Source organism: Rana temporaria, chromosome 5 (genome assembly GCF_905171775.1).
Source record: "Rana temporaria chromosome 5, aRanTem1.1, whole genome shotgun sequence".
In the NCBI taxonomy this organism is placed as follows: domain Eukaryota; kingdom Metazoa; phylum Chordata; class Amphibia; order Anura; family Ranidae; genus Rana; species Rana temporaria.
Genome location: NC_053493.1, coordinates 157,896,953 through 157,914,960, shown reverse-complemented (window position 1 = coordinate 157,914,960; position 18,008 = coordinate 157,896,953). Strand labels below are relative to the sequence as shown.

The window sequence follows — 18,008 nt, the reverse complement described above, 5'->3', positions numbered from 1 at the left end:
ATGTCACATTTGGCACCTTTCAGGGGGAGCAGATACCTGTGTAATACAGGTATTTTGCTCCCACTTTCTGGCATAGATAACCCGAGCCATCCGTGGGTATCTACGCCACTTCCGGCACTTTCTCCCCCCGCTGTCTTCTGGGAGACACACAGGGACCAGTAAGATAGCGCAGCGTGAGTTTTCGGTAAGGGAATCGAAAGGTGAAGCCTTGCAGCTTCACTTCCTGTTTCCCTACTGTGCATGTGCAACCCGTGCTGCGCTATCCCACTGGTCCCTGCCATCTTCTGGGGCCTGTGTGTCTCCCAGAAGACAGCGGGGGGGAGAAGGTGCCGGATGTGGCTTAGATACCCACTGGTGGCTCGGGTTATCTATGCCAGGAAGTGGGAGCAAAATACCTGTATTACACAGGTATCTGCTCCCCCCCTGAAAGGTGCCAAATGTGACACTGGGGGAGGGGGGGTGGGTCTGAAAAGCAGAAGTTCAATTTTTGGGTGGAACACCGTGTAACGGTATGGCCCGTGGGACCCAGAGGCTCTTGAAGGATACGGGGTACTCCTGGTTCAGCTTCACCAATGACTCTTGGGTCTAGGGTCATCCTATGTCCACTAGGGGCATAGGATGACTGAGAAATTATGTCTTGAATTACATGAGATGGGACAGTAATGAGAATTCATAATGTACTGCAGGATATCTTGAAATATTACAGGTAGTTGTTCATTCTGAACACAACGGGTCAATAGAGTGTCTCCTTCAATTTGGAACATAAACTGTTAAGATGTTAATTGATGTTAATCACCTCCAGCTACCTGGCTGTAGTGATGAAAGCTTGCTGTGATTGCATTCTATTGTTTATTGTGTTAATTAAGCCTGGCTCCTAAGATATTTCATGGTGCTATGCTAACTAACCCTGTATTGTGTGAAAGTTCTATTGATGCTAATATGTGTTGTGAGTTAACACCCTCTAAAGGTCAGACGTCTGACTTATTTTCACTAAAGGAATGTGTATTGTGTAGCAGGTGAGAATAGCTTATCGCGGAGTCAGAAGTCGGTCTAAGATGTGGATTGAGGGGGACTCGTTGGCACCCATTGTGATGTGGGTGGAGTGTGTCATCGTCCCTTTGATTCCTGCAGCATGCTTTCTAACTGTATATAAGAAACTTGAGTTTACCATTAAAGTGTCATTCTGTTTAGAACCAGAGAACAGAGCTGTGTGTGTCTCGTTCTTCTGGGGGAAATCCAATGGGTCCTGTCTGCTGGATTGTGGAGTGTCGGAAGCTGTCTTGGGTTGGTGGAATGGAATATCGTAATGGCGTTAACCCCTGACCGTTACAATCCGCTTTAAGGGTTAAAATGGCACACAGATTTAAATTTTTTTTTTTTGTAGATCTCTGAATAAATGTTTTTTTTTTACAGCTTGTCCAATTGTTAATTGTATAGTTCAGGTAGGTGCTCATATCACACACTTTTTAGCAAATCTTAAGTTGATTGGCTAAATCTTGCATTGATTGTACAGAGATTGTTCTTGTCTGGTGAGCCAACTTTTTTTTTTTGTTCATGCAGTGGGGCTGTGGGTGAACACAAAGCCTATACTCGCCCGACCCCTTGATCCTCCAGAGGTGGACTGTTCCTGATGTCTTCATGTCCAGAGACAGTCTAATGCCGTGATGATGGCAGGAACGGTCCACTGCACAAAACCACGCGAGGGTAGGAGTTGCAGGGATCGGTCTTGCACTGGGAGGATTAGGTGAGTATATCTCGGCTCTCCAATGCCCTAGACAAAAACAGGCAGTTAACCCATGCAGAGCGGACACAGCCCCACTGCATGGTGGAAAAAATTCCCTGTGTTCAGCTTTAAGAAAACCTGTAATATGCTTTATCCCTTTATTGAACTGAGGTCCAGTGAATTGTTACCTATTTAGTGATTTTCATTCTGTACTGTATCATGAGATGTCATGTTTTTGTATATACTTTTCCAATGTGTCTTTTATTGTTCTTATTTTTGGCATAGACTATGTTGCCAGGAGCATCTATCTGTGCTAGTGAACTTGTGAAACCTACATCCAGCACATCTTCTACATCTCAAAAGTCTGGAGATAAAGTGTATGCTCATCAAATGGTACGCACTGATGCCAGAGAGCAGAAACTGGATGCCTTTCTTCAGCCCTTAGCCAGACCACAGCCACCTAGTGTTCTTGAAATCAGTGTATCTAAAGTTGTTGAAGATCAGAAAGGGGACACAGGATTGTCACAGAATGCCTCCGTGGAAGAGATTAATGATTTTGAAATGCTCGATGCTTGTCAGGTTGCTGATAATACCAAGGAATGTGAAATTCCAAAAGATAATGCTGTAGCGAGTACATCATTCGCATGTGAACCACCAAGGTAATGGAGCGCCTTTTTTAATCTTATTTAATTTCTCTTTAGTTAATTCTGCAGTTTCTTTATGGTTTATTTTTCATGTCACTCCCATGCCAATATTGGAAGAATGTCAATTTAACCACTTAAGCCCCGGACCATATTGCTGCCTAAAGACCCAAGGGGTTTTTACAGTTCGGGACTGCGTCGCTTTAACAGACAATTGCGCGGTTGTGCGACGTGGCTCCCAAACAAAATTGGTGTCCTTTTTTCCCCACAAATAGAGCTTTCTTTTGGTGGTATTTGATCACCTCTGCGGTTTTTATTTTTTGGGCTATAAACAAAAATAGAGCGACAATTTTGAAAAAAATGCAATATTTTTTACTTTTTGCTGTAATAAATATCCCCCAAAAACATATATAATTTATTTTTTTCCTCGGTTTAGGCCGATACGTATTCTTCTACCTATTTTTGGTAAAAAAAATCGCAATAATCGTTTATCGGTTGGTTTGCGCAAAATTTATAGCGTTTACAAAATAGGGGATAGTTTTTTTGCATTTTTTTTTTTTTTTACTTCTAATGGCGGCGATCAGCGATTTTTTTTCGTGACTGCGACATTATGGCGGACACTTCGGACAATTTTGACACCTTTTTGGGACCATTGTAATTTTCACAGCAAAAAATGCATTTAAATTGCATTCTTTATTGTGAAAATGACAGTTGCAGTTTGGGAGTTAAACACAGGGGGCGCTGTAACATTTAGTGTTCACTTTGTGTGTGTTTACTAGTGTAGGGGGGTGTGGCTGTAGGAATGACATCATCGATCGGGTCTTCCCTATAAAGGGAATCACCCGATCGATGCGCCGCCACAGTGAAGCACGGGGAAGCCGTGTTTACACACGGCTCTCCCCGTTCTTCAGCTCCGGGGAGCGATCGCGACGGAGCGGCTAAAAACAAATAGCCGCGCCGTCGTCCCGGATCGCTCCCCGAGCGGACCCGACCTCCGCATGTACCGGGGGGGGTCCCGATCGGACCCCCCACCCACGTCTAGCAGAGGACGTACAGGTACGTGATTGTGCCTGTCCGTGCCATTCTGCTGACGTATATGTACATGAGGAGGTCGGGAAGTGGTTAAAAGAAAAATAATCAATGGATAAAATAGTATCCAGGAGAGAAATCTATGTACTGCTTTTTATTCATTCAGAATTGGAAAAATGTATTTCTAAATACCTACGGTTGGATTACCTGAAATTTTACTTATTTACCTCCTATAGTCACCTTTGCTGCAGCAAGCAGAAATGTCGGCACCAGGAGTCACCTAGGTCTTATTGCAAAGTGCTGGCCAGTGCAATGACGCTTATTCATAGTCCAGTGTGTTTGGATCCCTGTTGCCCAACCTTCCTGTCTGTTTTCCTTGCCTAGGTGCTTTCAGGATAGCACATGAGAAAGTGTGGCTCTGCCCACAAAACACAGGAAACACTGGCATACAACTATTTAAAAGAAGGATTCCCCTCAGACTACCCGAGTTTGTGTTTCCTCTGACAGGAACGCTATAGCTTGATGCTCTTTCTGCGCTCTCTGAAAGAATAAATACTGAGGCAGCAGTAGGTTTGGCGGTGGCAGGCACCGGCAAAACTAAAGTGGGTGAGCCTTTCTCCTCTTGCCTATTTTGACTCAATTCTCCTGACTGGACACTGGCGTTTCTATGCATTTTCCTAATGGACCACTTTTTGGTGGTTGGTTATATATATTGTATATGCACTGTTAGACTTTGGTATAGCACTTCGGGCTGTTATTAGTGTCCATGTATTGTAATCTGTAGGCCAATCCATTGGGAAAAAAAGTAAACTCCTGGTTCCTCCGAATGTGCAACCTGTAATACCAACATTAATTAATCTTGGAAAAGTCCCATTTTGTATTAATCCTATAATTTAAAGAGGAGCTTCGCTAATTTTGTGGATTGAAGTTCCATGTTAAGGTTAAATTGTCTACAGCTTGTAAGAGCTTTTGGCAACAATTCACTCCTACCAATCTGAAACTACCTAGCCAGCCTGGGTTTCAGCCATCTACATCAGTTTCTACCTCTAAGGTTACAGCTCTTGGTGTCACAAAGGAGGTTGAGGAGGAGGAAGATGACAGTGGCCCTGGTCCCTCAGAGTCAAAGGCTGCTGATGAAAAGCTTGCAGCAACCAGGGGAGTCTCTAAATAAACGTTAGTCTTAGAAGACATAGATGAGCTTTTTTAAGCTATGTACATACCAATGGCATGATCAAAGGGGTTGTTTTTCCCATACACAAGGCCCTATCGGACTCCAAGAAGGAATGGCAGGATCCGGAGAGGCCTTCCTTTTCTAGATGCTGAAAAGATTCCACTTTGATTTCTCTTTCATTTGAAATAAGATGCCTAAGCTTGATGCATCTTTCTTTCTCCAGTTTCAAAAAAATAAGATATGCCCATTGATGACATGGGCTTGCTAAAAGATGAAACAAAGGATAGATTTTCTTAAGCGTGCATGGGAATCTACCCATTCAAATTTTAAGTCGGTTCTTGCCTCAACCTGCATGGCAAGAAATTTAGAATGTGGTCTTTCTAGATTCTTTCCCCACGTTAAGGCTAGGTGGTTTATTGTCCATGCTTATACAGAACCAGAAGGGATGTTTGCTTTTATCTAAGTTTGCCTGGCTTTGGGTTTTAAAGTTCTAGCTGGGGATTCCACTTCAAAAGTAAACTTTGGCATTCTTTTTTCAGACAACCTTTCTGGCCCTGAGCTGGAAGTTATATTAGATCATATTTCAGACAAGAAAAAAAACTTTTACAGTGAAAAAGGTTCCTTTCAAATTTCAAAACAATTAGGGGTAAACCAGACCTGGGCACATTGCAGCCCCAGAGCCACATGTGGCCTTTTGGATGTCCCTGCCCAGCCCGCAATGCCTCCACTGTCAGTGTGCCTCTCCCTAGCTGTAGAAGCTAACAAGCTGAAAGATGTCTCTGTGGAGACCTGCAAGAACTGGTAGGAGAAAGCCTGACCTGCTGACCAGTACAGCGGAGTGGTTTGGTTCTGGAGGGAGAGCTCTCCCGCCACTCTGCTACTCTGCAAAGTTATCACCTGCATGCTGCAAACTCCAGGAGTCATCATGCAACTCTTCATTGCAGGTCAGGATCTGCATAAATCCCTGCTGTACCTATCTCCAGGTTCTCTCCAGTCACAGTGCTTGCAGATCTGACAATTATCTCCATGAGCCTGTCGGACACACATCGACATTCAGAATGGCAGATAAGTAGACAGTAGAGGAGAATCTGCAAAGCATGCAGGGAATCGAATAAGTTGATTAAATGGATGGTCAACAGATAGGCAGCACTCTCATCATGAAAGGTGATTTTTCAAGATTTTTTTTCTGTCAAAATAACTATTGTTTGTATGATCACAATGCTGAATGAAAGTATATGCTGTGACCATAGAACTCCTTTTAAAACAAGAATTTTCTAATGGATACAGTTTTTGTCTAATCCCCCCCCAAATCACTCTTGGCGTTAAGACCTAAAGGGTGCCTATTTGCATATCCCCATTCAGAGCACTCCCCTTTGGTCCCAGGGATCTTTACCAAACTTGCTCCTCAAGTAGATTTCAGTGATATTGCACCTGAATGATCTTCTGTTCTTTGTAATAACAGAAAATCAGTTATGCTCCATTCACACCATGGCGTTTCGTTTTGTGGGCGGATTTGCCACGATTGACGCCTGACGAATTGCGGTAAAATCACGCAAACAGAATCGCCGGACGCCTGTTGCCCATAAGAAGTTCTTTTGGGTGACCAGTGTGAACCTAATCCCTTTACATCCCATCTTGATATTCTGGGCTGTTAGTGATTCATGCCAGCAGATCTTTCTTCTGGAATAAAAGATTATGAAGCTATGGCCCGGATTCAGAAAGCACTTACGCCGACGTATCTTCTGATACGCCGCGTAAGTGCACGGATGCGCCGTCGTATCTCTGCCCCTAATTCTTAATAGAAGATACGCCTGTTGGTGCTGCGTAGGCTGGGGAGGCGGGAATGGGCGTTTACTAGTGGGCAGCGTGTGGACGAGAACGTTGCTCGTTCTCGTTAGGCGAGATTAATAAAAAATGGCAATGCGCGATGCCGCTAAGCATAATGACAAAATGTTTCCATTAAATTAAAAAAATTTAATGGAAGTGATAACATTTTTCGATATCTGTGTATAACAGAGATCAATTATAGGTTAAAACATTTTTACCTTTACAACCCCTTTAAGATCCATACCAGACCGAAAGGACTGGTATCCTGGGGGGGAACCTTGTGAAAAAAATGTACATTTTATTTTTTTATTTTTTTGTGTGCGGGTTTCCCCTTAAGATTCTCAACACACGAGTTGCCCCGCAAGTCGGATCATCTTGATCCGACTTCTGGTGCAACCTCTATTCAAATCAATGGGCTTCCAGAGGGAACATGCATTGAATTCAATGCAAAACGCGGGAAAAAATCGCGTTAAAAACGCTGCTTTTTTCCTGGTGTCTGTACTAGCTTTACAGTCCGTTTTTTTAAATGTCCGTGGGCATGAGGCCTAAGGGGTTGTGTGACATTTTCATTCCCCCAGTTTGTTCTGCAATCTAGAACCCATTGACCCTCAAGTCTGGTGTGGTTTTTACCTTATTCAGTTGGAAAATACAGTATATACGAAGGGGACCTATATTTGTCTTTGGGCCTTTTTTCTGTTGATTGACACCCACTTCAACTGTGGAGTGTTCTGGTGCATTTGATAGTTTTTACAGCTGTATTATCCTATTGAAGTGACTTGGCTCAATCATTATATGATAAAAGTGACACTTCATTTCAGCTGAGTTCAATGAGATTTGAAAATTGCAGGTGTGTGGTTACATTACATTTTGTCTAATTAAATTCAAATTAAATCCTTGTGTTAAAGCTTTGTGAATTAACCATGTTATGTACTCTTGGGCTTAAGTGTTCCATCAGGCTGGGTTCACACTGGAGAACGCAGCCTCTCACAGCAGGGGGGGGGGGGGGTCTCTATTTCAGGTCCCATTTCAGCCTGAATTTTTGGCTGAATTCAAACCTGAAACGGACCAGAAGACGCACAGGCCTCCTGCGCAATTCGCACCGGAGCTTCTGCGGAAATGTGTGAACCAGCTCCATAGAGAGCCAGTCACAATCTCCTGCTATGCAAATTAGACGCAGAGAAATCCCTGCATCCAATTCGCAATAATGTGAACCCAGCCACTGTGTTTAGTATATTTTGCTACTTTTTTAACTTTAACTGTATCAGCATTCTATATGTTATGACAGGACGAAGAGGCCACGTCGTGATTCTGATACTGAGATGGTAGAAGTTGAAGCTGATAAAACTGTGACGGCGGCTGCCACACCTAGAAGGAGGGTCATCAGTTTAATCAGTATATTGAACTTGCAGAAGGAAATAGAGGACCGTGCTCAAAAAAGTATGAAAATATATATATCTATTTATTTATTTTCTTTAACCGTTTCCTTTTTTTCTTAGGGGAAAAAAAACATATCGATTTTATGGTTTGCTAGGCTTTCATTTATGATTAGAATATTTAAATGAAATAACATGAGCAATATACAGTATATGCCTATACAGTATCTGGTGTGTATAAACTGGAGATCAGATTCCATATATCATATCTGTTTCAGCGCATTTAAAACAGCCCTACATGGATCTAAATTTGGCCAGTTCAGCACGATGTATGAGCACGTTGGTTATTCTGTTGGGTTTTTCATGAACGATCATGGCTCCTATGCCGTCAGAACGAAATAGCACAGCGGAAGTGATTCTCCCATCCACACGGAATCCAGTAATTTTTTTTTTTTGTTCAACACAATGGTTGAACGAAAAAAATGATTAATGTATGGGTAGCTACTAGCTAGACTGTGGGTCACTGTAAGTAAAGATAGGTCCAGGCCCAGTATTGTACATAGAATTAACTTTCCAAAAATTCACCTAAAAGCTGCAAATTCTGCATGCTTTTCAAAATCATTGTGTGTAGGTACCTGAAATTCTCTTGATCTGCCCTCCTGTAAACCCTGTATGCCAGCACAGGGAAAGGGAGGTTCGGTATCGGAGGACCAGTAAGCCCTGCTGCAGAGCATACAGCGAGGGGGGAAAAAGGTATTTGATCTCCTGCTTATTTTGTACATTTAACCACTGACAAAGACATGATCAGTCTATAATTTTAATGGAAGGTTTATTTTAACAATGAGAGACAGAATAACAACAAAAATATCCAGAAAAATGCATTTCAAAAAAGTTATACATTGATTTGCATTTTAATGAATGAAAAAGTATTTGACCCTTTCGCAAAACATGACTTTGTGGCAAAACCCTTGTTGGCAATTGGAGGTCAGACGTTTCTTGTAGTTGGCCGCCAGGTTTGCACACCTCTCGGGAGTGATTTTGTCCCACTTCTCTTTGATGATTCTCTCCAAGTCATTAAGGTTTTGAGTCTGACATTAACTCGGAACCCTTCAGCTCACTCCACATATATTTTTTTTTAATGGGATTAAGGTCTGGAGACTAGCTAGGCCACTCCAGAACCTTAATGTGGTTCTTCTTGAGCCACTCTTTTTTTTTTTTTTTCGCCTTGGCAGTGTGTTTTGGGTCATTGTCATGCTGAAATTCCCATCCACGGCCCATCTTCAATACTCTGGCTGAGGGAAGGAGGTTCTCACCCAAGATTTGATGATACATGGCTCCGTCCGTCGTCCCTTTGATGCAGTGAAGTTGCCCTGTCCCCTTAGCAGAAAAACACCCTCAGAAGCATAATGTTTTTACCTCCATGTTTGACGGTAGGAATGGTGTTCTTGGGGTCATAGGCATCATTCCTCCTCCAAACACAGCGAGTTGAGTTGATGCCAAAGAGCTTTATTTTGGTCGTCTGACCACAACATTTTCACCCAGTCCTTCTCTGAATCATTCAGATGTTCATTAGCAAACTTCAGGTAGGCCTACACATGTGCTTTTTTGAACAGGGGGACCTTGTGGGTGCTGCAGGATTTCAGTCATTCACGGCGTAGTGTGTTACCAATTGTTTCCTTGTTGACTATGGTCCCAACTGCCTTGAAATCATTGACAAGATTCTCCCATAATTCTGGGCTGATTCCTCACGGTTCTCATGATCAATGAAACTCTTACATGGAGCTCCAGACCGAAGAGATTGACAGTTATTTTGTGTTTCTTCCATTTGCAAATAATTACACCAACTGTTGTCACCCTCTCACCAAGCTGCGGTCTTGTAGCCTATTCCAGCCTCGTATAGGTCTGCATTCTTGTCCCTGACATCCTTGGACAGCACTTTGTTCTTGGCCATGGTGGAGAGATTGGAATCTGAGTGATTGCTTCTGTGAACAGGTGTTTTTTATATAGGTAACAAGCTGAGATTAGGAGAAATTTCTTACACTGTGCACTAAGCACTTTCAGAACCACTCAGCACCTGACAACCGGATTTGTTTACCTTTTTATAAGGACTCTATTTTGCACTAACTGCATTCCCGTTGATCTGCACAATTTTTATACCAGTAGGGGCAGCACAGGCACCCCAACATATTAATGATATCTCTTTTTTTTGCAATGGAACTTTAAGCTGTTTTTGCGCATATTTTTTCTATTTTGCAGTGATTTGCACAGGCACATTAGCACTTTGGATTGCATAGCACTTTGTTGCATTTGTGTTTATGTTCGTGTATTTTTATTTATATTTATTTTTGTTTTGTGGATATGTAGATTTGAGCTGTCTTTCATGCTATATAATTTTGTAATTATTACAGTGATTTGCACAGGCACGTTGGCACTTTGGATTGTATAGCACTTTGGTACATCTGTCATTTAATATATTAGACATTTATATAGCCTCACTAATTTGCACACACTGCCTTAAATCCCTTTAACGTTCTGCTCCACCGTTTGGTAGAGCGCACATTTTGAGTCACGCTAACTCATTGAAAAATTAGGACTTTAAAGGGTTAAATTAGAGTTCCTTTTAAAAGGAGCATTTGGCTCCATAGGGCCTCAAGGGACTAGTGCAATCAAATTACTTTTTTGAAATGTGTTCTTCTGGATATTTTTGTTGTTGTTCTGTCTTTCATTGTTAAAATAAACCTACTATTAAAATGATTGACTGATCATTTCTTTGTCAGAGGGCAAACGGGCAAAATCAGCAGGGGAACAAATACCTTTTTCCCTCACTTTATATATAAACGGTGAACATGCTGACATGTTCATGCTGAGGAAGGAACTGAGTAAGTAAAAGAATGGGAGTAGCCGTTTAGGCTCTCCTTTCTGCATGGGATCACGGCATGGGCAGTTAGGTAAGGGTTAAAGGGGATTAATGAAGGGAGTTTAGGTCAGACGGGTTTATTTAGGTCAGTAGGGTCAATTAAAGGTCAGGAAGAAAGGTAAAAGTATGAGGTTAAAGGGGATTGGTCACTCAGGTCAGCTGTTGTGGAGGGTTCTGAAAGTTTTTAAGGAAAGGACAGTAATTGGTCAGCAAAGGTCAGGTGGCACAGTGGAAGATTCTGGAAGCCAGTTCTGGCCTATATAAGGTTCGGTTCCGTGTGGGTCAGGTGCCGGTTACCAGTGGATCCAGCAGGAGGAGATTTATATGGTTATATTGTATTTTGAAAATAAATATTTACAAAGATTATTGTTATCAGTTTCTTTATTTCTCTATGCATGTTTGTGTTTAATGCATGATGCCTGTGATCCCATCTGTGTGCCGATGCTTTTTGCCCAATTTATTGTTTGGACCAAGCAATGTTGCTGCTTCAGTGGTTGAAGACCTAACTTACAAGAGCAAGGGCATGTTTATACGTGCGTTGCCCCCCAACCCCCCCCCCCCACACACACTTCCTCACTGCCTATCAACTACCTCTGAAAAGCAATCCACTGCAATCAGAGAGCAAGGATTGCTGCTAGTGGAAACTTAGTCTAACTGCACAGAAATGGCAATCTCTTGGTAAGTAGAACCCTTCCTTATTGTATATTTCAACCGTGTCTTTAGCAGTTACCTGGGTTCATCTTTGACGTTCTGTAGGTGGATATTTTGTAAGATGATATTTTATTCTCACATGTTCTAACATTAATTTTTTTTATTGTTTTATGATTTATTTGAACACTTTTTTTCCTACCAATCAAACTGCATATCTAAATATAGGTTGTACGCTGCTTTGCTATAATTGCAGAATCTAATGAACTCATCTGGGTAGCTGTGGAACTTGTCAATGGCATATACAAAGTTTTTTTATTTTATCCACTAATTGTTTGGCTTGTCCTCTTTAAAAGCCTTCCACAGCAATTTGCTTTTCTTCTGATTGTTATCAAGTGTCTTAAGAATGTAATTGAATTTCTCTACACCAGCCAGTACTTATCTTATTTTCTTTATGTTTGATCTTGTTACAGATCTGCAGGAAATGCTGCGTCATCACTCTTTTGTAGGCTGTGTTAGTCCACAGTGGGCACTGGCTCAATATCAAACAAAACTCTATCTGCTTAATACTACAAAACTGAGGTACAAACAACAGTTACTAGAACCATTAGCTGGCATAACTTCTCATGGGTGACTTTTACACCAGTGGACATAATTTTTTGACGTTTTTGAAAAATTTGGAATTTGTCCAATTTGGAGTAATAATGAAACGGAGACAATAAAATGCTCGTCTTCCCTGCTACTGCTGCTAATCCTGCTGCTCCAGGATTCCATGAGTGTGGACTACATGAAAGACTAGGCACTTGGTCACATGTTCTCGGTTACTGGGAAGGACCACTCAGTATGCTCCTTCAAAAGAGGTCATATGACCTAGTACCAAGGCCTTCAGACATGTGGCCATCATTGGAGTGAACTTTGAGCACCATTTTCTCCAGGAAAGGCTCCCTCTGTTGCAGACATCACTAAATTGTGGTCCAGATTGTGACTGAGTCATAGTCCCATCCGGATAACCATAGTTGGGCCACTTAGGTGCCTGGTCTCTTTTTTTTTTTTTCCTATGGCCGCCTTGTAGATTTCTCCACTGTTTCTCTCCACAGCTGCCGCACTGTCATCCTTGCAGCAAGAGAGCGGACAAGGAGGGGTGGCAGATCTGGATGGAGGGCAGGGTCTGCAAACGTGCAATTTGTTGCTAGGATGATGGGCAGTCCTAGCAACCAATCACCAGCTTGTTAACTAGAACATTTGAGTAGCTCCCACCCCTCATTCAGACATGACCTGTGTAAGATAGGACTGTGAGTGAGGCTGTAAAATATAGGTGTGAAAGGTGGAGGGCTGAGTACACACTGCTATGAATGGGGGAGGGGGGGGTGAGGACACTCCTATGAAGGAGTCACTGTTAAGAAGGTAGAGGAGGTTAAGGGGGGAGACGACACTGATTTGAAGGGACAAATATGATGTAAAGGGAATTGGGTAACTGTCGTGGAGACTGATGTAAAAGGGAGACACTGATGTAAAGTGAGAGGGGGGGGTGTGTGATGTACAGTGGGGGACTGAGGACACTGATCTAAGAGGGATGCTGTGACATAAATGTTGGGGGGCTGTGAGTTAAAGGATCATTGCTTAAACATGCGATTCAGATACCTGCTTGAAGAAAATTTTACCGACTGGACCTCCTGTAAATTTTAATTCCATACCCCTGCTCTATTGCTTTTACTGTTGACTAGGTCTACTTCAAAACTTTCAAATTTAGCTCCATGACAGCACCCCTGAAAAAAATTGACTAATCTACCTGCAAACATGCCAACGTGCAGGTGGGAATTTAAATTGCCCAAACTTTCCTTTCATTTTTACGGGTTCAAGAATGCCGGAAGTACAGTATATGAAATAGATATTCAGAATTTCACTACTCTAAATTCAGTTCCCTTTTTTTTCTCGCCTTGCTGTCTTTAGGTAGTTACGAGGTAGATAGTAATCATGGGTACAGGAGATCAAGCAGACTGAATTAAGGATAGTTTGCGACATGTCTACCAGTATTCACCCTACTGGATGGAGTTGCTTGAAGGTACAGCAATTCCCTTCCTATTTGGATAGAATGTGTACTCCCTTTATGTCTCAAGTGTTTAGACTAGTGGGGGTGTAGATTAGCCAATGGAAAAATCCACTTTTTTTTATAGCGCATTCAAATGCATGCTAGGTGGATTTAACTTGGATTCAAGCCCTTTTTTTTATATAACAAACATGTATACTTATATGCTCCGCCCCGCTGGCGCTCTTGGCTCCAACTCTTCTCCAAGTGCCCCCATGGTCAGCTGCTTGCTATGGTGGTACTCGTGCTGGCTCAATCCCATGCCAGGCGGTGTGCCTCTAATGCTTTAGTGCGCATGTGACGATGACATTGGCACATGCAGGGGGCAGGGGATATCTCCTAAATCGTGCAAATGAACGTGTTTCTGTTCATTTGAAACACGAGACATTGGTCTCATTATAACATAAACTGCCCCCCCCCCCCCCCTTGGCCTTATCTTACCTGGCTGTTTGAGGCTGGGTTCACACTACTACACTACTTTCATCCTACTTTGCTCTGCTACATTGGTCCTACATTTATCCTACATTGGTCCTACATCCATCCTACTTTCATGAACAGGATACTACTTTGGTCCGACTTCAATGATATTCAATGGGCTGAAGTAGGATCAATGTAGGACCAAAAGTAGTACAGGGAGCATTTTCAAAGTCGGACCGACTTGTGTAGGACGCTACAAGACGCTCTCATAGGGAAACATTGAACACAGAGCAAAGTAGGATGAAAGTAGTGTAGTAGTGTGAACCCAGCCTCAGTGCCTGAGACTCTTAATTTACAATCTGGAATAATGTGCAAGGGGCCATAATAAAAAATCTTTTAAAAAAAAATCTATGTCCACAAGCATGAACTTTAATTTTAACTTCAACATTTTGTTTTAACAAGATGGCTCCTAAGCTGCTCTTGAAACCACATGAAAAAATATGTTTAGACCATTAGAAGCTAATTATTTTAGTTATTTTACCAAATTCCTGGCCAGCGCCCTTCGGATAAAAGTCCTACGATTTGTCCGTGGAAAATCTGATCGTGTGTACCAAGCTTAACTTTTTTTTTTGTTTGTTTTCTTTTCAATAGCCGAGAACTCTTCTATCAAATTCTTATTTACGATTTTGGAAATTTTGGTATTATGAAATTATCTGTAAGTATTTTCTGAAACTTATATTATGGCAATAAGTTTTCCAAAGAAAAGCTGAAAGTATGACCTGCCACGTCCTTGGGTTTCCCTTGCCCCAGACCTTGGTTTTTCCCCCTTGCCCCAGTCCTTGGTTTTTCCCCCTTGCCCCAGTCCTTGGTTTTTCCCCCTTGCCCCAGTCCTTGGTTTTTCCCCCTTGCCCCAGTCCTTGGTTTTTCCCCCTTGCCCCAGTCCTTGGTTTTTCCCCCTTGCCCCAGTCCTTGGTTTTTTTCCCCCTTGCCCCAGTCCTTGGTTTTTTTCCCCCTTGCCCCAGTCCTTGGTTTTTCCCCCTTGCCCCAGTCCTTGGTTTTTTCCCCCTTGCCCCAGTCCTTGGTTTTTTCCCCCTTGCCCCAGTCCTTGGTTTTTCCCCCTTGCCCCAGTCCTTGGTTTTTTCCCCCTTGCCCCAGTCCTTGGTTTTTCCCCCTTGTCCCAGTCCTTGGTTTTTCCCCCTTGTCCCAGTCCTTGGTTTTTCCCCTTGCCCCAGTCCTTGGTTTTCCCCCTTGCCCCAGTCAATGGAAGGTTCCAATGGATAAACAGTATACTGTATGGTGATTATGACACACCCAGAAAATGTATCTGGTATATATTATTTTTCCAAATCATGGAAACCTTTTTTTAAAACTTTGTTTTAAATGAATTGTGCTGTTTGCAGAAGTACCTAGCTCTTGTTTTATACTTTGAAGAGCTTGATTTATGTTCTGGGTCCAGTTTGTATTGGAAGCTGCAGGGCAGTGAGCTTTGTTTTTTCTTATGGGTAGATTTACCCCCAAGTTATTTCAGTGGACTTGTTCATTATAATTTTCATAAAGTACCACTATGTATGAGCTGGATTGAGAACCTGTAATGTAGTTTTAAAAAAAAAATACATAATTTACTGTTTACCAAAGGGCAGTGTTTTTAGTTTTTATTTGTCAGAGTGAAAGCAACATCTAACCACTTAAGCCCCTGACCATTTGGCTGGCCAAAGACCAAAGCACTTTTTGCGATTTGGCACTGCATCGCTTTAACCTCCCTGGCGTTATGATTAATTCAGATTTTAGGCGCTGAAAGCGGTACCATTATTTTGCATGGAAATTTGGCGTTTTTTTTTTTTTGTAGGCCTGTAATTCTTCACTTAAATCTGTCCAAACAAGGGTCTAGTAGACATCCCGGGTATAATAAAAGGTGAAACACAAAATCATAATTTATAATACAATAAATAATTATAACAAATAATGTAATATTTATAAAAATTATTACTTTTAATTTTTTTGATGACGAATTTTCCCACAAATTGCTATCGTTCAATTCTGCAAGTGATTCTAATTTATTATCGCTGTTTTCTAGCTGGCCTGAAACCACTTTTGACATAAAGGGACACTTTTTGGTTGCTATGGACAATCTCCAGTTTCCAGGCAGAAAGAACAGTTTTTATTATATAAAAGTACATGTAGTACACTGGGCAGAGCACTAGGGACAAGGGGGTGTGTATTTTTTACTTACATACAGTACTGTAATCTATAAGATTACAGTATACTGTATGTATACTGTGTTTATTTACTTTTTTTAAATTTGGCGCCGATCTGCGCCCCCTGTGCATCGTTACGTCGCAGGGAACGGAGCTTGGTGGCACTCTGCACTGTGAATCGAGCGAGGAGGACACAGCTCGATCACACAGCGGAGAGGCATCGCAGGATCCAGGGATAAGGTATGTAACTTGTGCCTGTGGACTCTGCGAGGCGGCCCAGAGTCTAGCTCTGGGTTACCGCTTTTGGTCCTGAATTTCCACCCCGAGGCAGACTCGGGAATACCGCCAGGGGGGTTAACTGACAGTTGTGCGATGTGGCTCCCAATCAAAATTGATTTTTTTTCCCCACAGATAGAGCTTTCTTTTGGTGGTATTTGATCACCTCTGCTTTTTTAATTTTTTGCCAAAACTTCTAAACTTGACTCCATAAAAGCTTATTGTTTTTTAACAGCGTTTAAGAGCTGCTGTGGTTAGGGGAGGTTCAACTTTCCTCAGCCTTGTGTTCAGGATAGGAAAGTTTTGATCGCTGCCGTGGGAAACCGCAAAACCATGGCGTGTTTTTTGCTGTGTTTTGCCACGGTACATCACGGCCAAGTGTACATGAACCAATAAATATAGTAAAAAATGAAAGAAAAACTTCTGGTAATACTTTATAAGCAGTTACAGCAAACTGTTTGTTTCCCTTTTGAAATAAAGGTTTTACATAAATATATGAAAACTAATAGGTAGTAGGCACCCCTGTCAGTGTTAAATGGTTTGTTTCATCTCTGTAACTGATTTTGCTGGAGAGTTTTTTTTTTTTTTTTTTAATAACAGACTTGCTGGCTGGATCACCAGATGAAAATGAAAGAAAGATAAACAAAAATAAATCGAATGCAGCCATCACATCTTAGTAATCATATATAATACAAGTTTTCTTATGGGTTTTATTACTGCTTTAACAAAGCTTACTTTACAGTAGTGCATCAATAGGAAGATGTTTTCTGTAAACTGCTTGTATTTATGAAAGCATTTATCGGCATGGAAAATCTATATATAATTTATTTCCATGTAACAGAGAAAATGATTTGGTAAGTGGAAAGGGTACATGCTTATATCTTCTAGGAGTCTGCACCAATATATGATCTGGCAATGCTGGCCTTGGACAGTCCTGAGAGTGGGTGGACAGAAGAAGATGGTCCCAAAGAAGGTCTCGCTGAATACATTGTTCAATTTCTTCAGAAAAAGTCAGAAATGTTGAAAGATTACTTCTCCCTTGAAATTGAGGTGAGTAATACATAACTCAGACATGTTCACATGGAAATATGGGCGCTGTCAATGCTGACTTTTTTAAAAGGCACAGGCTCTAGGGTTGTCATTTTTATCCTGACTTCACTATTTAGTGAATCAATCACCAGAGAAAATTTTAATTTTCAACCCGCATTCATGCATAGTGGAAATTCAATTAAAGGATCACTAAAGGAATTTTTTTTTTTAGCTAAATAGCTTCCTTTACCTTACTGCAGTACTGGTTTCATGTCCTCATTGTTCGTTTTTGCTTTGAAGTAGCTGTAATTCTGCTGTGATCTCCACACTTCCTGGTTGCCTGTTTCCTTATAACCATCATACTGGGAGATTTTCACGGTGGTCTAAGCTGTCATTACTGTGTGTCTAAAACTCCTCAGAACCAATCAGATTCATTTTAAAAACAAAACACTGCCCTGGATTTGTTTGTTTTTGTTCTGTGAGTCTTCCCGACTCACCTCTCACCCGGAACTTCATGTATGTACCTTTAAAACCGAAAGTGAAACTAGAGGCACATTATATGATAGATTAAATTCAATTTTTAATCATTTTTAAAAGGAATCAGTTAACTTTTATGTCTCTATACCCAATAAACAGTCATTTCAGCAAAAAAAAAAAATTCCTTTAGTGACCCTTT

At 41.6% G+C, this 18,008-nt stretch overlaps 1 protein-coding gene across 1 annotated transcript in view; it reads left to right on the top strand.

The window, feature by feature from the left end:
- Positions 1–18,008, top strand: part of MLH1 (mutL homolog 1) — an 88,990-nt gene that overhangs the window by 49,963 nt on the left and 21,019 nt on the right. The window contains exons 12-16 of the mRNA XM_040353296.1: positions 2,009–2,382; positions 7,677–7,828; positions 11,803–11,911; positions 14,484–14,547; positions 17,192–17,353. Coding sequence (XP_040209230.1) covers positions 2,009–2,382; positions 7,677–7,828; positions 11,803–11,911; positions 14,484–14,547; positions 17,192–17,353 — 861 coding nt within the window. The remainder of the gene's footprint in view (positions 1–2,008; positions 2,383–7,676; positions 7,829–11,802; positions 11,912–14,483; positions 14,548–17,191; positions 17,354–18,008) is intronic.